This window comes from Ornithodoros turicata, chromosome 2, assembly GCF_037126465.1.
Source record: "Ornithodoros turicata isolate Travis chromosome 2, ASM3712646v1, whole genome shotgun sequence".
Classification (NCBI taxonomy): Eukaryota; Metazoa; Arthropoda; class Arachnida; order Ixodida; family Argasidae; genus Ornithodoros; species Ornithodoros turicata.
In genome coordinates, this window is record NC_088202.1 from 50481262 (window position 1) to 50506117 (window position 24856).

The following is a 24856-nucleotide window of genomic DNA, read 5'->3' on the forward strand; positions in this document are numbered from 1 at the left end:
TGTCTGTACTGCTGGCGGAAGTGTAGGGGTGTCCTTCGTGAACACATGCCGAAAATCCGGCAATACATCTGGGTGTGTTGCTACGACGAGACGCAACAATACCATTTTCTACCGTTTCAAATTGGCCATTGCAACCAGCCTGCCAAGCACCTTCGACTCTAATTCCTACATAATTCATCAGGTTCCTGAGTTCGTTGGACATTGCTTTAACGATAGAACATTGTCGTGCGGTATCTGTAATGTCGTTGCTTCCTGAACGATTGTTCTTTGTATATCTGTGTGATGTTGGATATCAATGGATACGATTAGGCCTGGCAAGTAATTCCTCCGCAATGCCCCACAAAATCTGTAGTAGCAACTCAAAGAACTGGCTCGCAAGTGTATAATTCTATATGAAGACTATCGGTAACTACAAGCAAGAAACGATTATGATAGCAGATATACGTCTCAGGTAGAATTATTATGGCATGATTTGATTCTGTCCGTCTATGTTATGATTTCATGAAGTTTCGATTGATATGAACATGATGCACTGGGTATCAAGTCATCATGACACTCCCTGTTTGCAAACAAATGACGTCAGATAGTACGACAGCGCCGCCAACTATGGTGGACTGGAACTACTATTGCAAAAAATCAGTAAGACAAAGAATGCCCCTCTCATATTGTAGATTTTTTTGTAATTCCTTACATATTACTAGTTGCATGGCCTTGTTCTGGTCAATTCTACCAGTAGCCCCATCTTTTCGAAGCCCTTCTATGGATGGCTACCGGGCTCTTCCATCTTCTGGAGCCTGAAGGGTGTCTGTTTCTCTCGGAATGCACATGGTGTCAAAGCAAGTGCGAAATAAGTCGTAATAACAAACCACATTCCACACACGATTACGACATTGACTTTCGGATGATGCAACTCTTGTGAAGCAGCCTTGTTTGCTTTCCACGGTAGACTGGGAACCAGAATGAAGACATGAAAGCAACTAAAAACGTGACCTCATTTGTACGTACCACTAATACAAAGAAGGCACCCGTGACCTTCATGAGGGAATACTGCTTTGTGAAATGGCGGAGTTCTCTGCCTGTGAATTTTTGGTTTCGCTATGCCTACCGACGTCATGTTTACGTTGTAATGGTGTTAACGACGATGAGCGCTCTGTATAGGCTCGCGAGATGGCTAAGACGCAGACGAGGAATAAATTGTTGCCACACGAGTGACATACGTCACGGTGATGTTTCGTCATTACAGTTCTATTAGAGAAATTGGCATGTGAGTGTTATGATTTGATGCGAAGGCTATAGGTATTTTTCTAGAAACGATTATGGTAGTCACACTATATGGCATAAAATTTATAGTTCAGTTTTGGTAATTGGCTTGTAGGTATTATGCTTTCATATGAACAGTGTTGTTAGCTTTAGTGGAAAAAAAATATATATATGGATTGTGATTTGTGGATCAACTCAAGAAAATTAATTGTTGCTCGCTTTTAATTGTTCAAACTGGCTAAGGATTGTTGTTGCACGTCTCGAGAATCTGTGACAGGTAGATAACATCCTGGGCTGCTATAATTCAATTGGGAGAGTAGCAGTGCTTCAGATGATTTAACAAGCACAAGATCTGTGCATGTCAATTCATTACATGTAGGAAAATGACAGCACTCGTCGCTGGATGATTCATGGGTTGCAGGTTGCCGTCGCGGGGCAGGGGAGTGATCGAGGGGTTATATGACAGGTACTCCAGGGCGCGTGGTCCCTACACGCTAGTCTTCTTGCATAATCATTTTGTCTAGAACTAGTCATGGCTGATCCATTGTGTACTATCACTGCGCAACGAAATTTACAATAACGTAGAACCAACCAGCCATCCGGCCGTCCCGGTACTCTCGCGTAACGTCAGTAGGTGTGCGTGGGGAGCAGCCGTTACCTCTCGTCGGCCACCGAAAATTCGTCCGCCACTGCCGTGGAGTCCAGAAGCTACAGACAAAGCCTGACGCTTCGACCCCGCCAAGTTACGTCACTAGTCGCCTGATCGATTCTCCTTGCAATAATCTTCCTCCCTGTCGGGACAGCGAACAGGGCGAGAACAACGGTGTCGTTAACCTCCTTCGTTCACTTACACGCTCTTTCGAGTATCTGGGGGATTACATGAGTGTGTGTGCATCAGAGGTCTCTCTTGCGTGCTGCAGGCCAGGTGCGCGCGTCGTTGTACCGTTGAAAATCGCATTTGGGAGGTTTAGTGAGTCCCTTGTACCCGAACCAAAGGACCGATTCTGCCTATTCGAAAACCTTATAGGAAGCGAACTACAGATACTTTTAACAAATCGGAAGAATTGTTCACCCACAAATGTATTGCAGTTGGATTTCAGCATCAACTGGATCGTGGTGTACCATTGACATGTTCTGTTGTAGTAAATATGAATATCGAAGTGTACTTTCAAACATTCCCTTTGCAGAAAACTGCAGTTGAGACGAACTACGGTGGTCGCCGTGCTGTTAACGTTTGGGCAAGTAGATGCCGGCACAGTCGATCTCACGTTGATGAATAAGTATTAATGTAAGAGGCAGCTTCGCTTCCGCTTCGAAAAAGGTTAATCATCCGTGTGCGAACCTCACTCGATAGTTAGAACAACAGCTATGAGCACTTTACGTAGCTTTAATACGCCTCACATGTACTGAAAAATTAACCTCTTTACATGGAGCGTATGTTATGGCGCCACGACTGGACGCTGATGCGTGCGAAATGCCACAACTTACCACAGAGGGTAGACATAGTCGGCAACAGTAAACATACGGCAGTCGAACTGCAACAGCCCTCCTTCAAACATCCACCATCTTGCTTCGCAATGGCAACTGTCGTGCTAGCCGAATACGAAACGGCTCTGCGCGTTTGGGTCGTTCGTACTGAACCGCGCGCCACATGACTCCATCACCTATTCGCAATGTGCATGCGTGACACTCGAAACGGTCTCTCGTACAAGCGGAAACAATTCGCATAGCTCCCTAGCAATTGTTTCACAGGACGCCCCAGCCATCCACGAATAATTAGAGACGTTTCACTGCTTCTTTAAACTCGCGAATGATGTTGAAGGCACTGTTTAGTTGGTCCATACCTCTCGTGCGTCCATTTGCCTGTCCATGCCCTGTTGGTTATGGAGGTACGCACATGACTGGTTCGATAAACGCATAGCTGCGATACAATCTCCATGTTACAAGCATAGATTGAGAAGTTACCCGTCGAAAAGAACTCGTTACTAGTTAAGTTACCGTGTACAAAATGTAACTAACTTAATAACGAAGTTCTTCAGCCTGAAATGTAACGCGCAGTTACTGAGTTACTTAAAAAAAGAACGAGTTACTTCCAAGTTACTTCGGACACAAAATCACAAAATACCATTACGCAGGTGCAACGCGCGTGAGCAGTTGAGTTAGACCTTGAGTTGCCTGTGGAGGAATGCAACACGTTTAGATCGTTTTCGTTTATGTCCAACAATATACTTCTCCCTGTTTGTAAACAAATGACGTCATAGTGTTCGACAGCGCCAAAATTTGGTAGAATTGAACTACGCTCGAAGCTAGAGGTGAACAAGGTCGCGCCCAAGAGCCATGGTCTTGAGGGGATTACGATATGATCCCTTAAAGGGAGCGACCCTCGGTCCTACTTTTCGTTCAATGGGAGGCAGCGAAGAAGTGCCGTTCGTGGAACCCAGCCCTCTCCTTCCGATTTGTTTCAGTTTCAGTCTGTCTATGTCATGATGACGTGTCTCTGGTAGAGATCTATTCGAACGCTTTGCATCTTACTCCCTGTTGGCGCACAATGGTTCAGCTTCATTTCAATGGCAGCGGTTCTTACTTCCTGAATAAAATACTGTAATTGATTGAATATCACGTTTTATGGCAAAAAATGCCATGAAGGAACCGGAGAGAAAGCAAGAAAATATGTCGACATGAGTGAAAATCGAGTTAAAAGTAACTTGGAACTTAACTTAAGTTACTTTGGCAAAGTTACCTAAAAAAGGAACGAGTTCCTCTGAAAGTTACCACGGCGCAAAAGCACCTAGTTAAGTTAGAAGTTACCAACAAAAGGAACTCGTTCAACAAAAGGAACTTAGTTACAGTAACGAGTTACTTGTAACGAGTTACCTCGAACTCTGGTTACAAGGCAGGAATTTGGAGCTTTCTGGAACGCTCGCTGTGTGAATAAAGAGAGGTGCTGTGAATAAAGCTCGAAGAAAAAGCTTTACTAATTCGCATTTCCATGGTGGTACTCCTGAGTGTGGAAAACGATTTCCTGCAAGTTAGGGAAGGCTACTATATATACGACACATTGAAAACGGAACTTGTATTCAATACCTAAAGGAACGGTAAAATGATATTAATGTTTTGTTGATGGCTGCAGTGTGTTGCGCAATAAATGTCATGAGCTCTTACAGAGGAACGACGGGCGAAGGTGACTTGTATAGCGTGCGGGAGGCCTCTCTAGAGAGATGCTGCACTGTCTAGATATCCTCACGTTCTTCAAAGAGCGTACAGTGTAACTAGGGAAGTCGACGTCATCTAGAGTTGCCACGTCACGAAAAGTTGCGGTTCGTGATAGCCTGCTTCACGGCTGTCATAGTCATATTATAGTTTGGAGCAATGTTCAATGCCGCTTCGTTGTTCCTTAAAGGGAGATTTCGAAAGAAAATCGGTTGCAAGCTTCGTTACTATTATGATTGTTGACATATTTCGAACGCAGTTACGGAAAATCTTGGCTGAATATAACTTCCATCCTTATTGTCAAGAGACTAATTATTCCCCACATCACCACGAGCAATATTGTAGGCTATCGCCTATGGCGATAAAACTCTCCATTCATCATCTTAAAATAAAGTTGTTCTTGTTTCTCGGCTGAAAACGGCGCAGATGTCACAAAATAATTTTGGTAATGTAACGAGCGGTCGCTCTGAGCTGCCGCTGGAAGAATGTGTTGGAAGCAACACCGGGCGGCCGTCCGGCATCACTGGGTATGCGTCCGCTTCATCTGTGCTTGTGTTCATTCAATGCCCTGTATAGTTTTCTCGTTGTCCATGTAACAATGAGTGATATGAGAGGTGTTGGGAGGTGGTAGGTCTAAACAAATTGACTTCTACGTCGAGTCTTGCTTATCTTCGCTTCCCGAATGGTCAAAAGCTCCTCCATGAGTGGGAGCCAGCGCTCCGAAAACTGGAATGATTTGAATTATTCGACACAGAGCGTTATTCTTACCATTTCGAATCTGAGATGTTCGACACCAGAGCACGTCCGGTGCTCGAGCTAGGAGTCTTCCAACAACGAAAAGTGTTGCCGAGCCACGCTGTTCTTACGCTCTTTCCGGATGTTCCTATGAAAACTCAACAGGGCGCGTATGCAAATAACAGACTCAATGAGGAATACAATATACAGGTGGTGCTGATATTATCTCCTTTGCTAATCGACAGAAGTCTGATAGAACTAAAAATACATACATTGTAGAAAGAAGGGAGAATTCCTCCGAAGCACTTCCTCTGAGGGGAGACTCGTCATACGCGGCGAACACCCGTGCAACATAGAGGTTGCTGTTTGCTGCACCTGTGACTCTGAAGAAACCTCGTTCTACCCCTCCGAGTCAGACGAAAAGGATACAGGGTCGTAATGGCCTGAACCCGACGGAACAGTGCATCTAAACTGCGATGACCGGCCGCGACACACGCGTTTGAGTTGGACGGCCTAAAAATAATGCGGAGAGGTTGAACTTGTCACCTGACAAGTTCTGCTACTCCGAGAAAACAAAACTTCTGCAAAACACACGCGTACTTCTGTTGATTCTGCATACCCTTCGTTCGGGCGCTTTGGGAAAGGGAAATTTTGGCCTCCTCCTTCCCCGACTGTGGTTTCGGCTTAGATTAACTCATATTTCCACAGAATACATCGCGTAAAAGGGGAAACACGCCCAAAGCCGGTATTTGGGGGCCAATATGTACCAAAAACGTACCTTTATTTATTTTTTTTTCAAAGATCGTTCCGAAGTCTAGCTACATATCCGAATCACAGCTACATATCTATCAACGTGAATCCTTGAGTTTTGAGGGGATACACGTCTGCTAAAGCTCGTCATTTACGACAACGAAATAAACGTTCTGTCTGGCGAAGGACCTAATCACTCTTTTCCTAGCGAAATAAAGTACTAATCTTTTTTATGCGTTTTCCATTCATTTCCACATTTTCATTGCAGCTCAAGAGAATTCGTGAAGCTGAGTGACCTATTCCAGCGTCTGGTGTCGAAGCAATATGTCATCTACGTGGGCATATCATCAATAAATATTAGTTCTCCACGTTTCGGATTACTTCATAAGCGCAATTGTCATGTAATAAAGTCACGTGCATTTCAGTCATAGTGGGGATTCTTCAAATGTAAATGTGAGAGCACACGCTATATTTGCTTCGCTACATCACATCGCGTCTGAGAAGTGGCTAGAATGCCGGTATAGCATGTTTATTCGATGAAATCAGAAGTGCTGGGCGAGACATTCTTTGTGCTCCTAAAGTAAGCGACGCAAATTAGGCGCGTTATTTCCCTGTAAATGCATCTCGTCTAGTATTTGCTGTCTGCTTGCTACGTATTTTCTAAAACTTTCTTAATGTCTAATGCACTGAAGTATGCGTCATGTGCAACGTCGATGTGCCCACAACAGTACGCTCATAAGGTTCCTCCCACCAACTAGGTGTAGCGCCGTAGCTCTGCATGCAGCCTTCAAGGAGGCATACCGCGGTATCGTCTATGACATTCTGATATCCTTTAAAGATGGTTACATGATCTCTTCACGATAGTTAAAGGAGCATAGAAGGCACTTGGAACATATACCTTTTTACTGCTTTTATATGAGCATATCACCTTCAGGAACCGTCACGCAAAATATTTCAATTGAGAAGTGCGACTTTACTAAGGAAATTGATTTGCAAGAGAGAGCGCAGCGACGATGACCTCGTCCAGCGGCTCCTCGCTTCTCGTGACGTCAGGTAGCAGAGCGCCACGCAGATCATCATTGGACATTGAGATTCATCTGCTGGCGACAGCGACCAGTCGAGACACGGGACGGGCGGCGCTGCAGAAAAAGAAAGAAAGAGAATGAGGTGCTCGCCTCAGTATATTATATTAGCGAGGTACATGACGTTGCAGACTGGCAGCCGAGGGGAACAGGTTTTCTAACCCTCGAGATCGAAAGCATTCTTGCACCCCAGTATTACGCGTTACACTCGCAGCTGTTGTGCGAATGTATGTCAGCGCTTGTAACCCCAATTTCTATTCATCCCGACAGATTCGTTCTCGAGTCTCTCCATGTCTCTTTAAATACCATTTCAGAGCAGTGGCACTACTCACCCTTCCAGGATGTATACCCTTGTGCAAACGTAACCTAAACGTAAAATACAGAGACAGACTCAACAGAAGACGGCAGTTAAGACTCACCAGCGCCCAAGCAATGATCTCAAGGACGGCTCTTGACGACAAGACATCGAGTGGAGAAGGAGGCGTAGTGTAGGGAAACGTGAAGCACAGTGAGGCATGGGAAAGGGCATTACATTGCCGATATCAGCCCCATTCGGGAACTCTAGAAAAGCGAAACTGTGACTGTGTCCGTCAAACAGTGCAACAAAGTCATCAGGTCAAGCAAATCCACAAGCAATCGGCAATCGGTAGGCAAATCGTATTGGTGAGCCCATTTCGCCGAAGAAAAACGTAATTTGATGACATTTATTTGTGGTGTACAACAATATGACTTGAATCTTACGCGTTATGACTCGAGTAGATGAAAGTGGAATCACTCAAAAGATGGCATGCTGTTTGCTCGCGCCCAGACACGTTCTAATACGCGCTGGTACGGTATTACGGGAGCACATGGGGCACACTGAAGCAGTTTAGTCCAGGTTGGTAAGTAGTACGGCCTCCGCATAAAGTCGTGTTTCCGACGGGAGAGAATGCCGCGGGAGCATACGAAGTTAGTTTCCTGAGGCAGGGCAAGAAAAGACCGAATTCTGTTGTCGATCCCGACGTTCCTAATATGGTACTGCTAAATGGGAACGACATCGTCCACGTCTTGTCTAGCCCACTATGCTCTTCTGCCTGCCGACGCCTGGAACCCTGCTACACGTTCGAAGTTTACTTTGCATCAAATAATTCGTTGCATGCTATTGGTATCATACTCCCCCACTGGTTGTAACATGTTGGCCGGGCTAGGCCCAGTTACAAGAGTTAACTGTCTATATTTTCTCAATTTGCCGGAGTACCTCTTCAAGAATAAAGTTTGTTTTGAATGACCACTATCAAACATGATTTGTTCTATTTAGTGTAGATAAAAATTCCTTTTTTTAATTTTATTTAAAGCGAGCGATAAAAGAGAAACGAGCGCTACTTTTCAGCTACTTGACTACGAAACAGGTGCTACTAGTGAAGCAGTACCTGTTTCTTACTCAAGTAGCAGAAAAGTACCACTTGCTTTTCTTTTAACGCTCGCTTTAAATATATTTTTTGGATACGTTAGAGCAAACACCCTGTATACAAGGTGTCCTGGAAAACGTGTCATTGAATTATGGAGCAAAAATTACGCCACAAAGAATGAAGCGGATTTTTACCACCTCCTGATGTAAATGGCATATAATATGAGTTTAATTACGTAAACTTTTGTTAACTGAACTCGAAAATTTACCAAGTAAAGCCACATTTTTACCACACCAATATGAAGAGAATTTACTCGAATTCCTTTTAATTGACAAGTGATATTCAGGAGCTATCCCATCGGCAAAAATAGCCGAACATCATTGTTTTCGGAGCACCCCAGCATAACGCGCGGCGACTTTTTGACCGCAGTCTCTGTCAGATCGAAAAAAGGAGGTGGCAAACCCAGCCCACGGAGTGATAGTAGAAAAAATGACTTCCTGAGATAGGAAGAGGGAGATCATGATCCCAGCGGAAGCCGGACGCGGTAAGCCTCTTTCTACGATGCAAGTGTGGGCTGGATTTCTAACATCCTTTCGTCGGACTGACAAGGATTGCCCTGAAAAAATTCGACTCGCGCAATCCTCTGGGATCTCCGTTCAGCATGATGTTCGGCTATTTTTTCTGATGGGGTAGCTGCTCAATATCTCTGTGAATTATCATTAATTTGAGTAAATTCGCCCTTCAAGCTCGTGGGGTAAAAAACGACGTTTACTTTGCAAATTTCTGAGTGCAGTTCGCAAAAATTTACATAAGTAAACTTACGTTACATGACATTCACACCAGAAGGTGGCAAAAGCCTTGTATGGGCAAATGCCGTTGACCGTATGGTCCTTCGGGGTGCAATTTTTTATATTAAAATTCAATGACACGTTCTTCTGGGACACCCTGTGGAGAAAAGCAACGCACCCGGTGCCAGGACTGGAAAAATGACGAAAGACGAAGACAGTGAAACACACTCACATTCAGTGCGCGTCTCTTCTTCTCTCTTTATTGAAGATGAGGCAATTAAAGGTGGAAGGCTGTCGAGGATGTGGGTTCGAATCCCACTGCTGGTGCTTTTTCTTCCACTGCATCGTACGCTACCGCCTTTGCGTACATAAGGGACAGCATGGTGGTTCTGCGCTTCGAGTTTTGCTTCAAACAATCGACCAAGCAAAACAAAGACGACAGTCGTTGTGTCGTCTCCTGTTTTTCTTCCGTGTCTCGAGTGTCACTGTTGATTATGTACCAGCTCGCATGCGCCCTTGCCCTTCTGCCTTTTATGCAAAGGTACTGTATTGTACTTGTACAGTAAAAAAGGGGCATGCTGTGCGGGATGAAGCCAGCTTGCAAGTCCTGCATATGGTCGAGCCCGTACGCCATCATCACGAGGTCTCAGACTACGTATTTACGGGCCCTTATTAGCGATTACCAAATTAAACATCTTTTCGAGAACTGCCTCGCGACACTTGGCGACGCCCTCAGCTCCGCTCTGTCAGTAAGTGCCTGGAGTCGGTATGCTACCTTAGCCGACCTAGGAGACGAGCCCTGTCAGTTACATCATCGCGTTATATCGAGCCACGTTCTCTGCTGAGCCAGCCGTTTTTCGTAGAGCTACCGTTTACAAGGTCAGGCCACGACTGAACGCCGATAAATGGATTATAGCGTGATATGAAGGACAACTAAAGGCGAAGGAAGCCCACCGAGGCGCGCAGTACTATGGGAACTAGGTTATACGCAAGAGCAACAGCGGGTCACTTTAATGATGATGATGATGGTTAGGACGTTTCGTTGTGCTAGAAAAACTGAAAGTGGTTCGCAAAACTGGCATAGCGAAGCGTTGTAGAACAGTGGAGAGTTTCAGTTTAACGTAAACAATGGGAACTAGTCGAGGCAGGTCACAAGCATGGATCGCAAAAAACACGTAGCCATCCCTGACCGGAAATCAGGACGGCCTAAGTTTGAGCCCATGGTGTCAGCACCATTTTTGTGAGTTGTTTGATTTCAGAGTTTCAGTTGTAGCGTGCGCGACGAAATAGCCTGCTGATGTCTGATGCTCGAGGTCACGTTCGGCGCACGCTGAGTGCGCACCAGTCATATCGTTGCGTGATGTGATGTGACAGAAAAAGAAAAAAAATGGGGATTTCAGTCGTGATAAAGTCTTCGTTCGTTCGTTGCGTACGCAAAGAGTTTACGTCGGCAGCGCGCTCGGCAATAATCCACCACCAACCAACCAAGCACTTTATTAATGTTTTGTTATGGGAGTAGTGTATGTCACGTGTAACTGAATGTGGGGGCGGATAACATTGCCAATATCCGCATCCGCGCGGATATTGAATATGTCCGCACATCCGGAGGGCATTGCATTTTCTCAGGAAAAGAATCTGCTTGCCGAAAACGTTACGCGACAGACGCTTTTACTGTTGAGCATGGAAACTGTGTGGGAACACGTATTCCACAGTTGTCCAATCATATAGCGGTTAATTTCGCGGCAACGCAACGTACGATACACCTTGGGTTCACTAAGTAGCCTAAATTGCGGATGCATTTATTGAACGTCGGCAGAGACAATAATGCTAACTTGTGGACAATATCCACGTGCGGTCGTATCCGCATTTTATCCGTGCGGATTTCAAAACCTTCGATTTCCATCTCCAAAACAAGATGTCGTGCGGATATTTGCGCGAATCCGCCAATACAACTGCAACCATACGTACCTCTATACGTAACAAAGTAATTTCTTGCACATCCCGCCGGTATATTCACTGGGAAAGTCTCTCTGGAACGTCCCTGGATGTTAGCTCCACTGGCGAAGAATATTCTCGTAGACCTTCTTTTTCGCTTCGAAACGCCACCTGAAGAAAGAAGATGCTAGGTGTTCAGAAGTGCATACCTTCGAAAATCCTCATACGGCGGAGGAGACAAGAAGAATAAGGTATGTTCGTCCACAAGGTACAGAAGAACACGCTCAGTTCGTGTATCAAGCTGAACAGGAGCTGCTCAGGAATATGATTAGTAAAAATTATGGAACTCAAACAGATGAATAAATGAGTGAAAATAAGAATAATATGGAGAAATTGGCTCCCTGTACGTAGATGCTGGCCAATCCACACCGCTTAAAGAACAGCACTGAATGGCATTGCGCTATTAGATATAAACAAGAAGGAGTGAGAAGAAAGGATAGAGAGGAAAGGGGGGGGGGAGAGAAGAAAGGTGGCAAACTCACACAGATGAAAGTCTTCAAGTGTGGTTAGTATAGTCTCACAAAAATATGATCTGCTACATGGTCAGGAGGAGGTCGTCGGGAACACATGCACAGCAGGAAAAAAACGAAGAACGAAAATGCAATTCTGCCTGTCGTCCGCCTTCACACACCTTTCCCGTTGTCGTCCGGCCTCCTGTCTTTATGATTTGTCTTCCCTGTACTTCAAATTTGCCGCGTCTTGTTTGCAATGGAAACCGAAATACTGGGGGAATGTACAGAGAGAGAAAAAGAAGGGGAAAAAAACACTGTGTCTGGCGCGAGATGGGGCTCGATCAAGAATATGTCAGGAGGAACAGAGATTAGAATTACACATGCCTGGTATACACATTCTTACAAAAAGTACGAGTGCAGCGCACAAGGAGCGCAAGAGAACTTTCAGTCTTGCGGATCAGAAAAGCGGCTTCCCTCGCTAGCACGCGCCTTGTAAACCAACTAATGATTTTCTGGGGAAAAACGCGCTTCACAGCAGAAATATTTTGCGTGACAGCTCCCGAAGGTATACTAGTATGTACATATCATACGGTAATATAGAGAGTGTTTGCTCTAACGTGTCCAGAAGTTTTATTTAAAGTGAGCGGTAGAAGAGAAACAGCGCTACTTTTCAGCTACTTGACTAAGAAACAGTTGCTACTAGTGAAGCAGTACCTTTTCTTACTCAAGTTTACTTGTTTAAGTTTTCTTACTCAGCAGTTTTTTACTCAAGTAGCAGAAAAGTACCACTTGCTTTTCTTTTAAATATAATTTCTGGATACGTTAGAGCAAGCTCCCTGTATATAGAGGGGGTCCTTTTTTGTTTCGATACAGATTTTTCATTAAAAAAAAACTATAAGGGCTAGCGACATACTGTTTTCACTTCTATCATCTCTGGGCCGGCGGACCTTCTTGGCCATATGTTGCTCGACCGTCAAACTACTAATTACCTAAAAATCGTTAATTAGCTTTTTAATTATAAAAGCTACGAAGTTGTCCCAATGAGAACATCTGTTCCTTTCGGTGACCTGATATCGTAGCCGTTTACGGAACAAATATTGTCCCCGAAACATTTGTGAACGAACACCATTTTTTTCTTTATTTTGTTCATTGCGCATCTTCAGAGTCCCGTCTTTCCTTCACCTCCAATATCAGGGGGTGAAAGAGCACACTGTCGCCTCTTGCGTCCTGGGAAAAGATTAAAAGAAAACAGAAAATGCAACCCAAGGTAAGGGCGGTTCCGATAGCGTCACCCGATACATGTGTTTTTGTTCAGTTTCCGCAAGTTAAAGCTCATCCTCGACGCATGTGGCAGCACCGTGGCAGCATCGTCGACGCATGAGGCTCCTTCACCATTTCGCACTGGGGGCGAAGGAAAGACGCGTCTCCGAATATGCGCCATGAACGAAATAAAGAAAAAAAAAAGGTGTTCCCTCACGAATTTCTCGCGGACGATCTACCGAACGGATTTTTGTTCCGAAAACGCCTACGATATCAGGTCACCGGAAGGAACAGATGTGCTGATTGGAACAACTTCGTAGCTTTTATAATTAAAAAGTTAATTAACAATTTTTAAGTAATTAGTCATTTGACCGTCGAGCAACATATGGCGAAGAACGTCCACCGACCCAGAGATGATAGAAGTGAAAACAGCATGTCTATAACCCTTATAGTTTTTTTCATGAAAAAATTATATGGCCTAAAAAACACACCCTGTATCGAAATGAAACGAAAAATTAAACCCAAACTATGATGGTAGTGGAACTAAGGTGGGCGACGTTTGAGCGAGTGGCTCGGAAGGTCGCGTGGAACGTGATGTCCTGCGGTCAGGGGGAGAAACTCACCTCTGAAAGCCCAGTGCGAAGCCAGTAAAGTATTAAGTGAAGAAAATTCCAGAGGCTCTTTGGCTGCACTTTGAACATATGTTTATAGGTCCCAAACGTCGCCACACCAGCACTGGACAGCTGTTTCGGCCTTATTGGGCCTTCATCAGCAATGCGTAGGTGGGCGACGTTTGAGCGAGTGGCATCGGAAGGTCACGTGAAACGTGATGTCCTGCCATCAGGGGGAGAAACTCACCTCTGAAAGTCCAGTGCGAAGCCAGTATAGTATTAAGTGAAGAAAATTAGCAGATGCTCTTTGGCTGCACGTTGAACATATGTTTATAAGTCCCAAACGTCGCCACACCAGCACTGGACAGCTGTTTCGGCCTTATTGGGCCTTCATCAGCAATGCGTAGGTGGGCGACGTTTGAGCGAGTGGCGTCGGAAGGTCACGTGGAACGTGATGTCCTGCCATCACGGGGAGAAACTCACCTCTGAAAGTCCAGTGCGAAGCCAGTATAGTATTAAGTGAAGAAAATTCCAGAGGCTCTTTGGCTGCACTTTGAACATATGTTTATAGGTCCCAAACGTCGCCACACCAGCACTGGACAGCTGTTTCGGCCTTATTGGGCCTTCATCAGCAATGCGTAGGTGGGCGACGTTTGAGCGAGTGGCGTCGGAAGGTCACGTGGAACGTGATGTCCTGCGGTCAGGGGGAGAAACTCACCTCTGAAAGCCCAGTGCGAAGCCAGTAAAGTATTAAGTGAAGAAAATTCCAGAGGCTCTTTGGCTGCACTTTGAACATATGTTTATAGGTCCCAAACGTCGCCACACCAGCACTGGACAGCTGTTTCGGCCTTATTGGGCCTTCATCAGCAATGCGTAGGTGGGCGACGTTTGGGCGAGTGGCATCGGAAGGTCACGTGGAACGTGATGTCCTGCCGTCAGGGGGATAAAATCACCTCTGAAAGCCCAGTGCGAAGCCAGTAAAGTATTAAGTGAAGAAAATTAGCAGAGGCTCTTTGGCTGCACGTTGAACATATGTTTATAAGTCCCAAACGTCACCACAACAGCACTGGACAGCTGTTTCGGCCTTATTGGGCCTTCATCAGCAATGCGTAGGTGGGCGACGTTTGAGCGAGTGGCGTCGGAAGGTCACGTGGAACGTGATGTCCTGCCATCAGGGGGAGAAACTCACCTCTGAAAGTCCAGTGCGAAGCCAGTATAGTATTAAGTGAAGAAAATTAGCAGAGGCTCTTTGGCTGCACGTTGAACATATGTTGATAAGTCCCAAACGTCGCCACACCAGCACTGCACAGCTGTTTCGGCCTTATTGGGCCTTCATCAGCAATGCGTAGGTGGGCGACGTTTGAGCGAGTGGCGTCGGAAGGTCACGTGGAACGTGATGCCCTGCCGTCAGGGGGAGAAACTCACCTCTGAAAGCCCAGTGCGAAGCCAGTAAAGTATTAAGTGAAGAAAATTAGCAGATGCTCTTTGGCTGCACGTTGAACATATGTTTATAAGTCCCAAACGTCGCCACACCAGCACTGGACAGCTGTTTCGGCCTTATTGGGCCTTCATCAGCAATGCGTAGGTGGGCGACGTTTGAGCGAGTGGCGTCGGAAGGTCACGTGGAACGTGATGTCCTGCCATCAGGGGGAGAAACTCACCTCTGAAAGTCCAGTGCGAAGCCAGTATAGTATTAAGTGAAGAAAATTAGCAGAGGCTCTTTGGCTGCACGTTGAACATATGTTTATAAGTCCCAAACGTCGCCACACCAGCACTGCACAGCTGTTTCGCCCTTATTGGGCCTTCATCAGCAATGCGTAGGTGGGCGACGTTTGAGCGAGTGGCGTCGGAAGGTCACGTGGAACGTGATGTCCTGCCGTCAGGGGGAGAAACTCACCTCTGAAAGCCCTGTGCGAAGCCAGTAAAGTATTAAGTGAAGAAAATTAGCAGATGCTCTTTGGCTGCACGTTGAACATATGTTTATAAGTCCCAAACGTCGCCACACCAGCACTGGACAGCTGTTTCGGCCTTATTGGGCCTTCATCAGCAATGCGTAGGTGGGCGACGTTTGAGCGAGTGGCGTCGGAAGGTCACGTGGAACGTGATGTCCTGCCATCAGGGGGAGAAACTCATCTCTGAAAGTCCAGTGCGAAGCCAGTATAGTATTAAGTGAAGAAAATTAGCAGAGGCTCTTTGGCTGCACGTTGAACATATGTTTATAAGTCCCAAACGTCGCCACACCAGTACTGCACAGCTGTTTCGGCCTTATTGGGCCTTCATCAGCAATGCGTAGGTGGGCGACGTTTGAGCGAGTGGCGTCGGAAGGTCACGTGGAACGTGATGTCCTGCCGTCAGGGGGAGAAACTCACCTCTGAAAGCGCAGTGCGAAGCCAGTAAAGTATTAAGTGAAGAAAATTAGCAGATGCTCTTTGGCTGCACGTTGAACATATGTTTATAAGTCCCAAACGTCGCCACACCAGCACTGGACAGCTGTTTCGGCCTTATTGGGCCTTCATCCGCAATGCGTAGGTGGGCGACGTTTGAGCGAGTGGCGTCGGAAGGTCACGTGGAACATGATGTCCTGCCGTCAGGGTGAGAAACTCACCCCTCTGAAAGCCCAGTGCGAAGCCAGTAAAGTATTAAGTGAAGAAAATTAGCAGAGGCTCTTTTGCTGCACGTTGAACATATGTTTATAAGTCCCAAACGTCACCACACCAGCACTGGGCAGCTGTTTCGGCCTTATTGGGCCTTCATCAACAATGCGTAGGTGGGCGACGTTTAAGCGAGTGGCGTCGGAAGGTCACGTGGAACGTCATGTCCTACCTGGGCTTTGAGAGATGAGTTTCTCCCCCTGACGGCAGGACATCACGTTCCACGTGACCTTCCGACGCCACTCGCTGAAACGTCGCCCACCTACGCATTGCTGATGAAGGCCCAATAAGGCCGAAACAGCTGTCCAGTGCTGGTGTGGCGACGTTTGGGACTTATAAACATATGTTCAACGTGCAGCCAAAGAGCCTCTGCTAATTTTCTTCACTTATATATATATATATATATATATATATATATATATGGTGTTTTTAGTGACCTATTCTACGTAGGATTTTCTTTTATTTCATGTTCTGAACTATTTCCCGCCTGAGCGGCTTCTGTGGGTCAGTTGATTGTTAGCGTGACCGCAAAGGTTGCGGGTACGGTCCCTGCCGGGGCGTTAAATACGGTACGTCGGTGTGCTGAAATTTCTGCGCACGTTAAACAACCGCAGGTATTCCACACTTCGACCGCTGAGTCTGCGCTAGTTATAACGCTAGTCCAGGAATCATCACTATTTCCCGCCTGTTTCTGTACATTATGGCTAGGTTTGTGGAGTTTATTTTACGGCATATATTTGGAGTGTGTTTCAGTTGAGGTTTTATTGTTTCTCAAGAATTAGATGCTATGCTCAGTGATTTCGGCGATGAAGCGATGTCCTTAAAACGAAACTCACACAAATAATGAGGAACTGCACTGCAACGTTACACTTACGTGACGTACTTTTCAGGAAACGGCATCTGTATCAAGATAACCTGGCGACGTGAATATCTCGCTATCTGAATATCCCTTGATACGGCCGCAGGGCAGCGATCGCTTGCGGTCTTTAGGCTGGTTCACACTGCCACGTTCACGCTTACGGGCTACGGGTTGCGCTTACGTAATACCCATCTCGTTGCCGGCTGCGTTCCTCCATCGTTCATATTACTACGTTTCGGCGCTCCGTTCCTCCAATGAGGAGCGGCCTCCTAGAGCGCCATCCTTCCGAAGAAAAGTGAAATAGAGCCACAGAGTAGCATGGCGTCGAGCGTCAAGCACTCCGGTGCCGGCTGCTTTGGAAGACAAACAGACATTCCTTGACGATGTTCTTAACTGTTAACTGTTTATGTTCTTAACTTAACGCCATCGTCGACAGTGCAACGTACAACTCGCTACTTCGGACAGATTCATTGAGTGAAGATATCACCTGACAGACCAACTGCTATGCAAATTGTCATCCGTGAGTTTTCTTTTTTCGTGGAAACTTCTCAATTTGGAGAATAAGAGCTTCTAAGACATCCAATGTTTCCGCCATCTTTGCAAGGAGACGCGCGAGACAAAACGCTTGCGCGGCATCCGAACTTTTCTGCTATCCTATTGGCCAGCGCGCTTACGGTTACGGAGCTTGCGGGAGAAAAGTTGAAGTTGCCTCAACTCCTTGCGGAAACGATCTTGCGGGCGCCGTCTCTTCGTCGTCATGGCAACCCCCACCGTAAGCGCCCGTAACCCGTAACCGCAAGCGTAAACATGTCAGTGTGAACCAGCCTTTACTGTCACACTGTACTTTCAAGCAGATGATTTGAATTTCATCCATGCTGCTTTGCCGACTTTGAAGAGGACAAAAGCATATATGGCTTCAAAGTTTTACTGGCGTACGCTTTTCGTTTTTTTTTTTTCGGCTAAATACGAAAGCTCGGAGCTCTACTTATACTGATAGCCCGCCCGTGAATTTTTTTAATGACGTAACTCCAATCGTCTCACGAGCCCACTAGTTCAAGCAACCTGAATTTACTTCTTTCCTTGCTTGTTTGTGTATTTTCAAGACGAGTACTAGTGCCATGCATCACAGAAAGCTCGTAATTTATATCCCTGCGGTCTCTTGAGACAAATCCAAAGTCCATTACGTGTATTCAGGCGCTTGAGTTCTCTGTAGAGCCATCGAATGGAACCCTTGGCAACGAACTCAAATGACGCTTCTACCTGCTGTTGCAGCTGGCGCGCTTGCAGCCTTTCTTGATGATTTCCTTCCTTTCTCTTCATTCGCTGCAAGGCCACTGCCGGTATTTGCGAGGTGTGTTGATACTTCTTTTCTCGTGCTTCGTGTCTCCAGAGGCAAACTGACCGGCTCACACGTGCTCGTTCGTCGCTGTGTTACAAAGCGATATTACAATGTCACGTACGAGACGCTGTTGACGTAAGTCAGCTACTCGTCATTATATTAACGCGATGACGGGATACCGTGTCTAGTATTGTGGAGTAGTAATACGCTTCGTTTTTGAGCGAGATTCTACTTGCACTATATTTCCTGCACTCACGATTTCTTTAATTTCCACCGCACTACACTCCATTCACAACGTGAATCTTCACAGAAGCGAAACAAGAATGCATCTCTTCTCGTTTCCGTTCCAGATGGAAAACACATCTCTCCTGAATGGCGAGCTATACGTAACCACATATTTTTTTTTAAACCCCGAGACTGCATGCCGTTCTCATGACAGTATATTCTTTCTCCATCACCTGCGGCAAAATAAGAGGTTGCCGCCAATCCTGCATAAATATCGGCAGGTACAATGCATTGTGAACTTGGCTATCACTATTCACGGCTTGGCTTCCCGGGTGAGCGTACCCAGTTTGAATATATAGCTTAGAGTTCGCGTTAAGCGCTAAACTAATTGGTTATATGAAGGGAAGTGCCTCAGGATGAGTGTCGCGGATATTTCGAACATACAGTGTTCTTCTGGGCACAGCCCTCGTAATTGACATGGTATTTAAAGCAGGGTGTCAAACCGCAAAAAATACGGGTTCGGTTCGGGTTCGCGTTGTCTTTTGATTTCGTTCCGGTTCAGTTCCGGTTTGGCCACGCCGAAAATCGAACCGGTTCGCTAACCGGTTCGCAGCCCCAACCGGTTCACGGACCGGTTCAACGCTTCCGTTTTATACGTTCCATAAAACTGCTTTTATCAGGAAATGCGTGGCTAATAGCTTACTGCTGTTGTCTGCATTGACGTCTCTAGCGGTGAGATAGCCCTCTAGCGAGAGAAATGAGAAATGGATGAACACTTATTGCAAATAGAGTCCACGCTGTACAAGCGGTGTAGTCCTGCTACTTTTTGTTCCCCAAATCTCTTTTTTCACACGCACAGTGCGAACAAGATACACTTAAAGGAAGCCTAATAAGATGGACAGCGTAACGTAGGCGACAGTACTTGCCGGCACACTGCCTTCGCAGCGTGAATCGATCTGAAACCGTACTGAAGCATGTCGAAAATAAGCCTGCCAGCCTTACTCTGTCCCAGCTCACAGCAGTGTACTAGTTAAGCCAAAACACAAAGGCAATGTCTCATGACACAACTGCACTACCAATAAGCAGAACCACATTTACTTTTCAAACCACGACCAATCAAACAGGCACCGTTCTGCGTACGCTCCTTCTCCACTTCTCATGTTTCTGACTTGTTTAATTTGTACTGCTCACGTGTACAGGGAAATCTTGGGCGCTTATTTGATCACATATTCGTCCTGTAGAGCTACGTAACTGGCCTACTATATTCCTGTTTCATTCGTCCGCGTGGCACCCCGTCTCTGAAGAGTAGACGCCGCACCGAGTGCGTGGGGCGCTAGCCGCGGCGCTCACAAGGACTACTGCGCTTCAACATGGTAAAAAGACGCTGAAAGTATACTTACTACACGTCGTCGTCTGACTGCTAGGTGAAAATTTCTGAAATCCATGATATAGGCGCGTGATGATGATACCAATGTGACTTCGTTCGTGGATAGAGAGGAACTCTTATGCTGACTTCTTTTATGTCCTAACTGTTTTGGTGCGAACCGCTTACCGGTATTATTTTTTACGGTTCTGCTCCGGTTCCGGTTCAACGGTGTCATGGAAATTTCGGTTCGGGTTCGGGTTCGGTTCCGGCAAAAATAACGGTTCGAGTACGGTTTTCGGTTCGGGTTCGGTTCGACACCCTGATTTAAAGGGTTAGGCATGACAAGGTTCATGCAGGGATGACCTTTGACGACGGAACCTTTAGCACGTCATCCTTAACCCTATAAATGTCAGGCCAATAACGAGGACGGTTCCCAGAAGAAGAACAGTCTCTGTTCGCAATGTCCGAGGCTCTCGTCCTGAGGCACTTGCCTTCATACTTCCTTACCTGTTCGCTCGATTTCCTACAACATTAATCGATTGTGCGACGAAAGCCGCATTTGAGAAACTAATCTTTAGAATAATAAACAAAAGAAGAATAATAAGACAATTTTGAAAAGGCACTGTTTTATTTAGGTTACGTAGTACAGGCAAAGTACATTACAAAGCAGTGAGTGAACCCTGAAAAACCACATACAGTGGAATACATTCAACAACATCAGTATGCGTCTCGGCGTGACACTCAAACTACTCCTTGAGCGTGGAAATTGTGCAAGCTTATCTGGAACACAACTTGAGAGCAAATATGTTTCAAATATTGTTGAATAAACAAAGGCCAGAACCGCGCGAGGGACACGAGTTGCGATCGTTATAAGCTTTGTGTTCCGAGGGTATCAGATGATCCCTATATGCGGGCTGTCTCTTCATGAAGAAATCTACAGTATATTTTTCCTTAAAACTTAAAACTTTTTCATTAAAAACTTTATGCTTACCTTCGTCGCTTACTTTCTCACACATATGAGGGAGAAGCGCAGCTCTGAAGAACATCACACAACAGTCACAACAGCACAGTTTGTGTGAAATTGTTTGATACCTCATTTTACCAACGCGCATGTCACTCTTAGAAATAGGTCTTCTATCGTGCCGTCAAGAGCTGCCGTGTCTTCTAGATTCACGCTCAAGGCCGAAGTTTTAGACGACAGATGCCCACGTGACCCGGGAGAAAAGAAAATATCATAAAAAATTGTCTTGCTTTTTTTAAAATAAATAAATATTTATTCATTTATATCTAAAATAAATAAATATTTATTCATTTATATTTAAAATAAAAATATTTATTTATTATTAAATATTTTTTTGGCGCGTACGCCGTGTAGAAGACACGTTTATCACGTGACCAGGAATCGGACGTCGTAACGTCTATTTCGTGTTGTCTAAATTTTTGCCGTGGTTTCTATGCGCTCGGAGTGATCACCTGACCGGCGTCGAGGACCGGAGTCACGTGAACTATGCGACGGGGCCAGATATGTTGGTGGCGCGACACTGGTCACACCTCTTCTTCGATGCCTTGCCGCCAGCGTTTCCCCGCTTTGCTGATTCTGGGATTCTTTGACAGGTAAGACACCTCCGTTTACCAAATTTTATTGCTATAACTATGCTAGCAGCACTACTATTGTAGTGGCTACCTGTTACTTCCCCACGCTTCTAACGAGCATTTGGAAGGTGCAGGAGCGAATGGAAGTGTCATGGCGGTCGTGACAGAACGTCAACGAAAGTTATGTGGTGATGCTTGAGAAGCTGAGTAGTGAAGGTATTTGAGAGACGCTAATGTGTTATCAGCTGTACCCGGTTTGTAGCTCAACTCCTCTGTTCTGCAAGACTGAAATACCTCCCCCAAAAGAAAACATCTCCACTGAATCTGCTCAAGAATTTCAGAAATGCCTCAACTAACATGTTTTCATAACGCATTGTCTCACTCTTTCTTTCTTTTTTACTGTTTTGTATGCATGTATGGTGCTGTCATTATGTGACTGCTGCAGGGATGGAATCCAGAGCACAAAACGAAGGTGTGGAAGGAAGCCTACAGCTCATCGATACACCATGTATAGAAGAAACAAATAGGCTAGGCCGTCGGATAAGGTACAGAACAGTATACAAAACTGAAGAATGAAGAGAAGGAGAGTGTTCAGTGACTCTAAGGTTGCTGTACGAACTGGTTTATTCGTGATTATACGTGGGAGCCGAGCAGTCCCGCTGTCATTTTTACTACACTCTGTCGATGTTGTAATCTTAGCGGTGTAGTATGTTTCTGCGGCGCATAAGCACAGCGAAATGTACAGGACCTTGAGCAGTTAACCCCATGTGGAATCGAAAAATTCAAAGGATATGATGAGGACGTTCAGTTCTACGCAGGCCTTCCGAGTTCTAACCATTTTTGCTCTCTTGGAGTTCCTTGATCCTGGAGAAAAGGGAAAAAAATGTGATCAGGAGAGAGAATGGAAGTGTGAGAGCTCTGTTAGAATTGCCTCTAAGCGTAAACCTTACGAGCGCTAACGTTTGTGTATGGCACAGGATGTTTTTGTCTTTCGGGGGCTCGTTTCGACCGTGGTTTGAGTAGCCATTATCTGTCTCAGCTGGCCGCAGTGGGTGTGGACGTCACCAACGAAGACTTCACTGGTGTTCAGCGTGCCGCCTGGAGGAAATGTCCGTGCGATTCATACCGAAGACTGACAGATATTAGCCGGTGCACGGCACAAGTGTTACCAGGAACATGCGTCCAATGCTGACACTCACCTGTCAAACATGTGCAAGCTTGTAATACAAGTGGCCGCGTTGTTCGCCTTGCATGCGATGCGAGACGAGTTGATTTCAGTTATTCGTTCGTCATGGAAAGCTCGGCCTGACTGGCATGTTGGTCTCAGCGCATTCAGTAAGATACCTCTTTGACCTCTCCTCCTACATACTTGGTACTGCTGTGGTACCAATGTACCATTTTTCTCTCCTCGCTGCCTCACCTATCATCATTTTAGTATAAGCTATAGTTCGTACCCTTTCACTGTTGTCGATAGCGACTTTTATTACACTTAATGTTGTTCCTATCCACTTTATAATGCGTCTTTGTCGTCGTTTACTTTGTCACAGTTATGCCTTGAAACAGAATTCCGAATCGAGGCCAGGATGGGAAGCATGGAGGAAACTCTGCACAACGAGTGACAACTGCCATATCAACAGCCCCCACAAAGGGATGTAGAGCCGCTGAAATGTGGTGATCATATGCCCCGAGCAACAAACAGGTCTGCATCCCAGCGAAACTTGTTTCGTAGCGAGTTTCAAGCTTGCAAATAGGTTCGCAGCAGCGGCGTCGAGCCGCGCCGTTTTGTGCAATCTGTGATATTTTGACTATGTGTGGTTCTTATGCATTTCTATTTTGTCTGAGTCTCTGAACAGGGTATTTTGCATAGTTTGCAAGTCTAGTCATTATTCACTGTATCACTGCCACAGTTTTACAACATTGCCGAAATAAAGTCTTCAATCCCCTTTGAAACAAATTCTGTTGGCTGCAAGCCTCCCTTCCAAGCCTGCGACGGGCGAGAGGGGAAGCAGGAGCATGCGGGGAGGGGGAAACGACCGGGAAAGGAGGAAACTGCGAAGCATAAAACAGACGCCACTTTTGTGGCTTCTACGAGGGAAACCACGTGATGCGACGTCATTCACCGCGCTTTCGCGTGGTCTCTACGTAGAAACCCCAAAATTACCGTTTTTCTGGTGTCTCTAGAAGACGCGATAGAAGATCCATTTCTAAGTGTGATAGAGAAAGCATATGGTCATTGCTCAACATATTGGTGTGCGAGCTTCTAATACGCCCTGGTGACGATTGTGACCATCGTAACAAGAAAAACCAACTCCGCTAGGCCTTGTACCAACTCGTGTTTGAACAAAACATCTTCCTTCTTAGGTTCTTATGACACAAGGGAATAGCAACTGTTTCGGACGCTTCATTCGAAATGAGCTTCATTGCGAAATTGGCTTCAGCAGTCGCTACTGCGACTTTTTTTCACGGCTCCCACCACAAATTGAAGTGAAAATAAAATATCATTCATTCATTCGTAATCTTGTCCTGTGTTGTACGCTTGTTTTCCTCGTCCTGTTGCGGTTACCTCAAACTCAGGGATGTGTTGCCCACGTCAAATTTTCACTAGATCCCTTGCATAATCATTTTATGCCCATTGGTAACTTGTCGCAACGGCACGCAATAACGATGATGTGGTAGCGATACCGTTGACAGTTCCGCATAAAAGTGTTTTCAACTTTTTGTCGGCAACCCTGTCCTTCATGTTGAACACTAGCGACGCCATTAGGAGAAACAAAACGAGCATTTCATTATGGCCAGAAATCTCATGATGCCTAGTAATCGTATAATCCTGTTCCTATTACGTTATGAAATACACTCCCGTGTAAGGTGTCTCATCACGCCGGAAGCTACCTTTGTGTTAAGACTGACGTGGTCTTTTTGGTTGATGATCGCCGTCAAGGCACTTGAACATGTAGCCATTGAACAATTTAAGAGCACGCAAGTGAAAAAAAGATTACGGAAGTAACACGCCTGCTACGTGACAGACCATCATGGGCACGCAGGTAAATTGAATTGAGGTGAATTGCCTGCATGGTTCTCTGACATCTCCTCCCCAGAGGGATATTAATTTAAAACAACAATGCAGCACCGAGTGCAGACACAATGCGTTCCATTCCGGACACATTATTTCCAGCAACAATACAATTAATGAAGATGAATCTCACGTTGTACAGGAGAAGGCTGCGTATCTTCACTGAGGCCGCTGTCCGCTGGAATCAAGTTAGCACGTAATGCCATAGAAGAAGATAATTCA

At 45.7% G+C, this 24856-nt stretch overlaps 1 protein-coding gene across 1 annotated transcript in view; it reads left to right on the top strand.

Moving 5' to 3' along the window:
* The window catches only part of LOC135383455 (uncharacterized), an 89369-nt gene extending 82990 nt beyond the window's left edge, over positions 1 to 6379 (top strand). Inside the window, exon 11 of the mRNA XM_064612897.1 lies at positions 6224 to 6379. Coding sequence (XP_064468967.1) covers positions 6224 to 6240 — 17 coding nt within the window. The 3' untranslated portion in view covers positions 6241 to 6379. The remainder of the gene's footprint in view (positions 1 to 6223) is intronic.
* The last annotated feature ends 18477 nt before the right edge of the window (positions 6380 to 24856 follow it).